Genomic DNA, 9,950 nt, shown 5'->3' on the forward strand with positions numbered 1-9,950 from the left:
CTTTCGTCCTGCCAATTGTTACCGGGGAGAAGCAATCCCCACCCGGCTCCACCCTCCCTCCAGGGAACGGCAGGGAGAGGAAAGGTCTGTCCTGAGCCTCCCTTTCTGCGGGCTGAGCCACCCCAGCTGCCTCAGCCGGCGCTGAGCTGCTCCGGGGGGAGGAACACAGACCCACAGACCCCATCCCCATTTCCTGCCCATTGTTTTCCACGCTCAGGAGCACCGCCAGAAGGAAGAACAAATCCCCCTGGCTGGATGGAACCCAGCCCCATCCCAGCAAGGCAGGGGCAGCCCCAGGCTGGTCCCAGCCTGCCGGGAAGGCACTCTGTTGAGGGAAATAGGAAACCCTGAAATAGCAGAAGCTGGAAACACGTGGCCAGGGGGAGCTGGCCAGTGTCCCCCCAGCTCCCTGCACAGGCCCTTGGCATCACTCCAGCATGAACCCACTGCCCTCTGCCTCTACTGCTGTGGCAGATCCTCATCTCCCACCCACCTGATGCCAGCAGAACTCGGCCCAAAGCACTCCAGGAGCTCCAGGAGCCATCCCTGAATGTTCTGGGCCGCCCTGGATCCAGCACCCCACTTGGAGAGGGCATCCAGGGGAGAGGTGCTGCTTTCCCTGCTGCTTCCCTGGCTGAGACAAACCAGGGCAACCCTCAGGGAGGACAAAACCAGCTCCTGGTGCAGCCCCTACTGCAAGTGCCGGGCCAGAGCTGCTGTCCCAGAGGGATTGGAGGGGTCTGAGCTGACACAGCAAGAGCAGGCAGGGAGGAGGGAAGGAGGGATGCTCCAGAGCATGCACAGCTGCAGGGATGAGCAGCAGGATGCTTCATCCCCCTGGCCTCTGCACAGAGGGGCTGCCAGCACCGGCCATCCAGGGCTGACAGCTGGAACACAGCTGGAGCCAGCAGAGAGCCAGGGAAAATGGCTTCAAACAGAGGGCACACAGGATATTGGCAAGAAATCCTTCCCTGTGAGGGTGGGGAGCTGTGGCTGCCCCTGGGTCCCCTGGCAGTGTCCAAGGCCAGGCTGGACATTGGGATTTGGAGCAACACAGGACAAGGGGGGAAGGTGAGAAGGTGTCCTTGCTCAGGGCAGAGGGTGGAACTGGATCTTTAAGTTCTTTCCCAACCCAAACTAGTCTTGGATTCTTATGAACATACCCCAAAAAAGTAAATATCACAGCCACATGGGAAAAGAGCTGAACTTTACAGTCTGAAGTATCCAGCTTTACCAGCTGAACCTTGCAATCTAAACATTCCCCACAGGGGTTGGACAGGCAGGACACGAGAGGGACAGGTGGACACAGCAAGGAAGGAGCCCGGCTGGGCATGGTGCTCCCAAAACAAGAACAAGCAGATATTCCAGGTCCAAAGAGCACTGCTGGAGCAAGCTGCTGGCCTCTGGGCACAGAAATCAGGGATTATGGTGAGGAGGGTATTTGCAGGCTCAGCCCCTGCCTGAATGGAGGCTTGGAGCCAGGGAATGGTGACACAGGGCTGGATTCTCCTGGTGTGGGATTAACCGGTTCAGTTCTGAGGTTAATGCCGCTAAGGCAGCAGGGAGCCCGGCCCGGTTCAGCCCCGACCCCGCTGTTCCTGAGCTCGCCCTGAGCCGGCTCAGGCTCGTCCCGTCACACCCAGGGCTCTGTCTGCGATAGGAACGGGGCTGGTGGCCTTAGGGCAGCTCCTGGCGGAGCAGAGGGTGGCAGGAGGGACAGGATGACTTCTCCTTGTCCCATGCCATGCCCCAGCCATGCTCCAGCCGAGCAAAGCTCCAGCAGCCACCGGCTCATCCCTGCCCCTCCCGGGGGACAGGCCGGCCAGGGGAGCAGAACAATCCCGGGAAGTGACCGGACCGGGGGGACACGAGGGGACAGGATACCGTGCTGGCCACCGCCACCGGCATTGTCTCCTTGGATAGCTGCGGGATGAGGTCAGAGGCTGAGCGGGGAACAGGGGCCGGAGGAAGCAACACCAACCCCTGATGACAGTGCCCGCACGCTCTGAAGCTCACCAGGCACTGCGGGGAGGCTCTCTCCTTCCATCCCTGGGGGCTGGGGTCCCTGCGAGGGGGAACTCTCCTGTCCCCTCCCCTGGGCAGCTGGAGGTCACACGGAGGCTCCCCAGGGACACCAGGAGTCGGTGAAGTCCCAGCACTGTGGAGGATCCTCCCAGCCCTGAGGTGCAGCAGCAGCCCCCCGCAAACCCAAAAGGGCCCAAATTCTCCCTGTCCTGTAAATGGGGAAAAATCGCTCCATGATCCAAAGGCTGGAGCCTCTCTGCTCTGGAGCCAGGCTGGGAGAGCTGAGACTGCTCACTTGGAGAAAAAGAAGTTCCAGGGAGAGCTCAGAGCCCTGCCAGGGCCTGAAGGGGCTCCAGGAGAGCTGGAGAGGGACTGGGGACAAGGCATGGAGGGACAGCACACAGGGAATGACTCCCACTGCCAGAGGGCAGGGATGGATGGGATATTGGGAATTGGGAATTGTTCCCTGGCAGGGTGGGTAGGCCCTGGCACAGGTGCCCAGAGCAGCTGGGGCTGCCCCTGGATCCCTGGCAGTGCCCAAGGCCAGGCTGGACACTGGGGCTGGGAGCAGCCTGGGACAGTGGGAGGTGTCCCTGCCATGGCAGGGGGTGGAACAAGACGGGCTTTAAGGTCCCTTTTCACCGCTACCATTCTGGGATTCCAGAAAAATATGTGAGGGGGCTTTGCAGGACAGAAAGCCTGTGACATCCCTGGGGTTAGGCTGTCTCCCAAAATAGTTACAGCCTCTTCCACTGTCACAGCCAGACCGTCTGGACTTCCCCTCCCCAGAGAGCTGAGGTTCCTCTCCAAATTGCAGAGTGGCAACAACTTCCTTTGGGGAACTCTGCCGACTCTTTCTACCCCCTCAGTGGCTGGGGAGATCCTTCCAGGTGGGAACAGCTTCACTGAGCTGCTCCAGTTCCATCAGCCCCCTGGTCTGTGCATGGCAGTCCTGCCTTGAGGGACGCATCCCTCCCTCCCTTTTTCCTGGGGGTTTGAGACTGGGGGAAAGCAGGGGGATACAGGCAGCACCTGTCCTGAGGTGGTCCCTGCAGTGGTGCCCTCCATGCACTACAGGAAGGAGGTGACTGGCTGCCAGCCAGGGCCGTCTCCACAAAGCTGTCACCTCCATGTCCCAGCAGGTCCATCTGGGTCCCCAGGAAGGCAGGAGATCTGCTCCAAGCCAGAGCTGCATCCCCCAGCCTGGAAAAGGGGCTCACAGGGGACCATGGGAGAAAGAGTGTGGGACACACACCTGCCTGCTCTGCCAGCAAACATCCCTGTGGGCTGCAGGGGAGCCACAGGAAGCCGGGCTTGGGGAACCCGGGCTTGGGGGAGCTGGGCTTGGGGCAGCTGGGCCTGGGGGAGCCGGGGTTGGGGGATCTGGGCCTGTGGGAGCTGGGCCTGTGGCAGCTGGGCTTGGGGGAGCCAGGCTTGGGGGAGCTGGGCTTAGGGGAGCTGGGCCTCGGGGTGCCAGGCTTGGGGGAGCCGGCCTGTGGCAGCCAGGCTTGGAGGAGCTGGGCTTGGGGGAGATGAGATTGTGGGAGCTGGGCTTGGGGGAGCCGGGCCTGTGGCAGCCAGGCTTGGGGGAGCCGGGCTTGGGGGAGCGGGCCTGTGGGAGCAGCCGCGGGCCCGCGCAGCCGCCTCACTCGGGTTAGCCACTTCCCGCTGCCGCTGCTTCTGAGCAAACCCCCGGGGGCCCTTGGGGACCGCAGCAGGGAGCAGTGACAGCCTCGCTGGTGGCCCTGTGCAGCAGCACAGCCCCACTCCAGCCTGGCCAGGGCTGCCTTGGATGCTTTTCCTGCTGTGGGGAGCAGGACCCTGGGGAGGAACTGCCTGTATTGCAGGACGTGCGTGTTCGCTCTGATTGATTTTGCAGCACCTCCAGGGCACGTGCAGGGCCACAGAGCCTGCAACCCACAGACACTCTGATCTACAGACATTCCTACACACCAGACCCTCCCTCACGGACCCCCCAGCCCCCCAGCCTTGTATCCCCATGAGTGTGAGAGCAAGGTCAGGGTTCCTGCTAGGCTGCACAACAGCCCTTGGACAACTGCTCCTCCATGGATCGGTGGATGTCACAACCTCCATCTCAGGGCCACTCTGGTGTGTCCCCAAGCTCTTGCTGGGGTTCCCAGGAAAAAAAATCCACCCCTTGTCCCTGCAGAAGAGCCCCTGTGCCCAAAGGGGGTTCTGTACATTGCTTCAGCAAGGTGCAGAAGCCACAGAATCATGGGATCATTTAAGTGGGAAAAGCCTCCCAAGGCCATCGAGTCCAACTGTTCCCCCAGCACAGCAAAAGCCACCATTAATCTATGTCCCCAAATGCCACATCCACATGTTTTTTGAATATTTCCAGGGGTGGGGGTTCCACCACTGCCCTGGGCAGCCCAGCACGGAGGTTTTAGGATGATCTGCTGTCAGCACAGGCTGGGCAGGACAGGGCTGGCATTAGGGCCTCTGTCACCCCATGCATAGAACTGGCACTGTGGAGTGCCCAGTGACACCCCCTGGGCCCCAGCCCCAACCCGAGCAGATGCTGAGGTCTGTGGCACTGGGGCAGGAGAGGCTCCTGTGCTGATGGGACAGCTCAGCCATGGGGCAGCTCCCACCTACCCATCCCCAGCGCAAGGGGCTGGAGGAGCCCGGGGTGACACCCCAACCTGCTCCTGGCAACCCCCACAACAAACAAACGCCCAGAGCGTCACCAGAGCTGTGCTGTGGCTGCGGGGGTTATCACCCTCAGCAGATTTGGGGCTGGAAAATATTTATTTCTGTAGCTTGGCAACATTTGCCACTGCTGCAGGGGTGGAAGGGGGCGAATGGGACCCGGGGAGAGTGACAGCCCGAGCATTGCTGTCATCATTGCTGACCATCAGGACCGTGCTGGCTGGGGTGGGGCTAAAGCCCCTTCCTGCACAGGCTGGGGAGGAGCTGGTGCAGCCCGGGGGCAGAACAGGACCGTGGCGGGAACAGACACCAGAGTCAGAGCAAGACAGCGAGGGCGAAACGCTGACTGCAGTGACTCAGAGGGGAAAAACGCCCTCAGTGACACAGGGGTTGCTGCCATCAGCACAGTGGGACAGTCCCCACACCACCCTGGCTCCAGTGATGGGGGCTGTGTGTCCCCACAGAAGGCCACAGGCAGATCCCTGAGTGTCACAGACATCTCTGGGTGTCACCACCTTGGCACACACTCACTCCCATCTCCTAGCTGCCCCTCGGGGTCCACTGGGGACAGACATCAGTGGTCACATCACACAGCATGGGGATAGCAACAGCCCAGAGCGTCTCCTTGCCAGCCCTGCCCAGGGGCTGCCACCCTCGTGCTGGACCAGCACTACCAGGCTGGGATCTGTGTGTGCTCAGAGCCTCCTCAGCAGCACTGAGTGCTGGGGCTGGCAGAGGGGGTGTCCAGCATCCTCCTGCTCAGCACCCATGCACCAGGGGTGAGGGCACAAACTGAAACTGCCCATTTCCTGCTCAGACAAGCTGCAGCAGAGCCACACATGCCCCTGCTCCACGTGAGGATCACAGGGAAAGAGGGGGACCAGCCACAGGTTCCTCTTCTGTCATCCTGGCACCTCCCAGGACGGGAAACTCCCGGGGGAAAGACCAGAGGGGAATCCCAGGGGGACCCATCATCCCATCCACGGCCAAACCTCACTCAAAGCTCAGCTTGGCAGAGGCTGCAAACCCACATCCCTGGGCCTTGTTCCTGGGCTGCTGACAGGGGCAAGATCCAGGGCAAGTGGCACCAGAGCCCCTCCCTTTGGAAGCAGGAGCCTGAGAGCAGGGCCCTCCATGCCAGAGGGATGACAGGCAGTGTCCATGTCCCTGGGCAGGGGAGGAAGGCACACACTCTGCACCCTCTGCCACCCCACACTGTCCGAGTGCCAAGGGCAGGCAGGACAAGGGATTCCTGATATTCCTCTTTAGCCAGGCTTGTGCTGCTATACTTGCTTCCCTGAGGTTTCCCCCTTCTTCAATGCCAGTCCCACCAGCTGGCAGCCCCAGGCATCCCTGCTCCCACCCCTGCCAATGGGAAAAAGATGGACACAGACAGGCAGATGTTTAAAATCCTGTTCACAGAACCACGTCCCCTTTGTACAGCACAAAACATATTTTTTACAGTATTTACAGCAGCAGCTGAGGCAGAGGCACCTGGGGGGCAGAGAGGGGCCCAATTTGGGGCTCCCCAAGCAAAGCAAAGGTCAACAGTGACAGATGCCACCAAGGAACCAGGCTTCCCATCCTGGAGGGGACACTGAGGTCATGCTGATGTCCTGCAAGCTGATCTTCCCCACAATTACTCTGGGGGCTTCAGCAGCAGCCCAGCTCCCCCCCCAAAGCCCTTGGAGCCACCAGACCCCGTGCAGGGCAGGGCCAGGTCCCGCCCAGGGCTGGCCTCTCCTGGCACTGGCAGGGCCTCGTCACCATCGTCCCGCGGCCGGATCCGTCCCCACTGCCCGTCCCTGTCCCCAGAGCCATCCCCACCCCAGCCAGGGGTGCAGAGGCAGCATCAGGGAGACTCAGGGCTGGGGCTGCTCCTCTCCAGACTCCACAGCACAGCTCACATCTCTGCAGGATGACACAGAAGATGGTGACAGTCTGCAGGGTTAGAGCAGAAATCTGGGGCAGGGGGTCAGCTCTGGTCCCCTCCCTCCCTCCCTCCCTCCCCCTCCCTCCCTCCCTCCCTTCCAGCATGGCTGGGGCCTGCAAAGGAACACTTCCCACCAGCCACCTCATTTTGCACACCAGGGATGGGAACAGATAGCAGAACTGTGTGCTGTTGCCTGCGTGGGGGGAAATGGTTTTTTAACCAGGTTCTCTCTGCCTCCAGCCTGTCACGCTGCAGGAGGAAGTGGCCTCTGCCTCGGTTTCCCCAGCACAGCAGGCACTGGGGAGCAACCAAACTCTCCAGAGCTGCTGGGTACAGCAGCCAAACTCTCCAGAGAGGCCAGAGATGCCCAGCACAGCATCACCCCCTCTCACAGGGACATCCCCAGGCTCTTACCAGGAGGGAAACATCTGGAGGAGGAGAGCATCACCAACAGGCTGGGACTGCCCTCCCTGCTGCCACACAGACCCACTCTCCTCCCTCCTGATGGGGTAGGTTAGGATACACCACAAGGGAAGATCCCTTCTTTCCTCCTGCTCACCTTCCCCCCCAAGTAAAGAGCAGCCTCTGAGCAGCAGCTGGAGGGAGGCCGCAGGCAGAGGAGCACAGGTCTTTGTGCATCTTCCCAAAACCATCACCAGCTCTGCAGGCTGTGCTGCTGGGCTTCACTGCCAGGACTAACCCAGCCTTCATGTCCCCAGTCCCCTCCCCCAGGCACCAGCACTGCGCCTCACTGAGGAAACTGAGGCAGCAGGGAGGGGAAGACACTTAAGCCGCAGGATTTCTTTCCAAGCTGAAAGAGTTAGAAGAGGGAGGTGACATCCATGAGCCCGTCCCCAAAAGGAAGGATGGAAGGGTTCTACCACTGCAGCCAAAATCAAGTCCCAAGCCCCCTGCAGCAGGACCCCCAGGCAGAGGAGGCGCTGGCCAGGCTGTGCCGAGTCAGGGGCAGGGGAGGAGCCCCAGCCCAGGTGTCCCATCCCGTGGGAAGTGCCAGGATCAAGGCTGGGCATGTACCTTCCAAGGCTTTATCCAGGTCTGCGATGAACTCCTCCAGCTCCTGTGTGTCTCCAAGCTTTGCTAGTGGGGAAAAACACGGTCAAGTCTCCCCATTCCCCCTCTCACTGGGGAGAGGAGAGACCCCAACCCCTTGTTCCTAGCACAGCTGCTCCAGCTGTGTTTGTCCCAGCCAGTCCAGCCTTAACTGGGAAAATCCCAATCCAACTTCTGCCCCTTCCAGGCTCCTGCCAGGACACAAGGGCTCATTCCCACTCTGCAGGGCTCCATTGGCACCCCCCTATCCAGGGCTGGCAGTCATTGCCAAGCCCAGCTGAGCACAGAGAAGGAAGCCCTGCAAACCCCTTTGGGTGGGGCCAGGCTCACCTTTGGGGGGATAAGTGTCAGCTGGGCTGTTGAGGCGCTCCTCACTGGAGCTGAGGCTGCTTCCTGGGGACATGCTGGCACCTGCAGAGACAGAGCATCAGTCCCTGGCCTGGGCACAGGCACCTGATGAACACTTTGCAGGAACACGGTCCGATCATGCCCATGGTACAGGGTGGCACACTCTTGGAGACCCCATCTGCTCCTCCCCTGCTTCTAGGAATGCTTGGAAAAATGGAACATTCTTTCTCAGGTCAAAGAGCACCAGAGGTTGTCTGGGCACAGTTACAAGGACAGGGTTATTACAGAGAACCAGGTTATCCCCAGCCCCTCAGGGTCCTGCAGCAGCCTGCCTGGCATGAGGAGCCCTGGCAGATGTTGGCAGGTCCTGGGCCAGTATCCAGGGGTCATCCCCCCATTGCTCATCCAGCCCACCAGGGCTGAGTCAGGCAGCATCAGCAGGAAGATGTGCTCCGTGGAGGAACCACAGAGCTCCCACCCTGGCAGACACCATCCTCCCCAGGGCTCCTCACCCCCAGCCCAGACTCACTCTCCAGCTCATCGATGCCACTGTCATACACACTCTGTCCCGCTTTCCTCTTCAGCTCCTCCAGGTGCTGCTGGTACTGACTCGCAGGGCCCCGGTCAAAGTCCTCCATGACCTCGTCGAACTCTCTCAGCAGCTCACTGAGCTCCTCAGCCATCGCTGGGGGCAACATGGGGGTGTTGGGGTACCCACCTGGCAGGCAGGGCCAGCCAGAGCCTCTCGGGAGCAGCCCAGGCTGGGGATGGGGCAGAGCCAGGCTGCAGGTCCCGGCTCTGCAGGCAGTGCCAGCCCCGCTCCGAGCACACCCGGCTCCTCGGACAGCTCAGCCTTCCCCCCAGCTCATCCCACAGCTGGCCCAGTAAGAGCTGGTCCTACGCAGGCTTGATAGAATCCCAGAAGGGTTTGAGCAGGAAGGGAGCACAAAGCCCATCCCCATCCCAGCCCTGCCATGGCAGGGACACCTTCCACTGTCCCAGGCTGCTCCAAGCCCCAACGCCCAGCCCGGCCTTGGGCACTGCCAGGGATCCAGGGGCAGCCCCAGCTGCTCCGGCCAGGCTGGGGCACACGGAGGAGCGGAGGAGGGCACAATCCCAGGCCGGGGCACTCCGGGAGGCCCGGCTCCATCCCGCTCCCGGAGGGTGCCCGGTGGCTGCGGGGGGACACAGGAGCGGAGCCCCTCGCGGGTTCCGAGGGGCAGCATCCCCCGGTTCGGTTCGGTTCGGTTCGGCACTCACCGGCTGCTCGGCTCCCTGCGCTCCGGTCCCAGCGGCAGCAGCGCCTCCCGCTCCGCTCCCGCCGCTTTTGGTCCCGCACCGGGGGCTGGGCGGGGCCGCCGGGAGGCTCCGCCCCCAAACGGCTGCGCGGGACCGGCGGGGGAGTCCCGGGGTCACCCCCCAAACACCTCCAAAGACCTCCGATAAAACACCCCAAACACCCCCGAACAAACACCTCCGATCAAACACCCCCGAACAAACACCCCGTAAAAAACACCCCCGAATGCCCCCAAACACCCCCGATCAAACAGCCCCGAACACTCCCAACAAACCCCCCCGAACGCCCCCGCCCGGTCTCGCTCCCTCAAAGCCCGGACAGGAGGCGGAACACGGGGGTCGGGCTCAGCTCCGGGGGAACCAGGGACAGACGGCCTCAAGCTGTGCCGGGGGAAGGTCAGGTTGGATACTGGGGAAAATCCCTTCATGGACAGGGCTGTCCAGCCTGGCACAGCTGCCCGGGGCAGTGGTGGAGTGCCCGTCCCTGCAGGGATTTCAAAGCCGTGTGGATGTGGCACTTGGGGACATGGGTTGGGGTGGCCTTGGCAGTGCTGGGTGATGCTTGGACTTGGTGCTCTTGCAGGGCTTTTCCAACCTCAGCGGT

The 9,950-nt window shown here is 61.9% G+C and overlaps 1 protein-coding gene across 2 annotated transcripts; it reads right to left on the reverse strand.

Moving 5' to 3' along the window:
- Window positions 1-6,115: 6,115 nt before the first annotated feature.
- On the reverse strand, window positions 6,116-9,517 carry LOC115914892 (regulator of cell cycle RGCC-like). 2 transcript variants are annotated; one of them, XM_030967736.1, is made up of 5 exons: window positions 9,311-9,517; window positions 8,580-8,735; window positions 8,033-8,113; window positions 7,667-7,729; window positions 6,116-6,609 (listed from the first exon to the last, which is right to left on the reverse strand). In XM_030967736.1, exons 2-5 carry the CDS (start codon window positions 8,731-8,733, stop codon window positions 6,602-6,604), a joined length of 306 nt encoding a protein of 101 aa, XP_030823596.1. In that variant the 5' UTR covers window positions 8,734-8,735; window positions 9,311-9,517; the 3' UTR covers window positions 6,116-6,601. The 2 variants fall into 2 exon arrangements, with proteins under 2 accessions (XP_030823596.1, XP_030823595.1); XM_030967735.1 differs by having other exon boundaries at window positions 6,116-6,639.
- Between the last annotated feature and the right edge of the window lie 433 nt (window positions 9,518-9,950).

Source organism: Camarhynchus parvulus, chromosome 4A (genome assembly GCF_901933205.1).
Source record: "Camarhynchus parvulus chromosome 4A, STF_HiC, whole genome shotgun sequence".
Taxonomy (NCBI): Eukaryota; Metazoa; Chordata; class Aves; order Passeriformes; family Thraupidae; genus Camarhynchus; species Camarhynchus parvulus.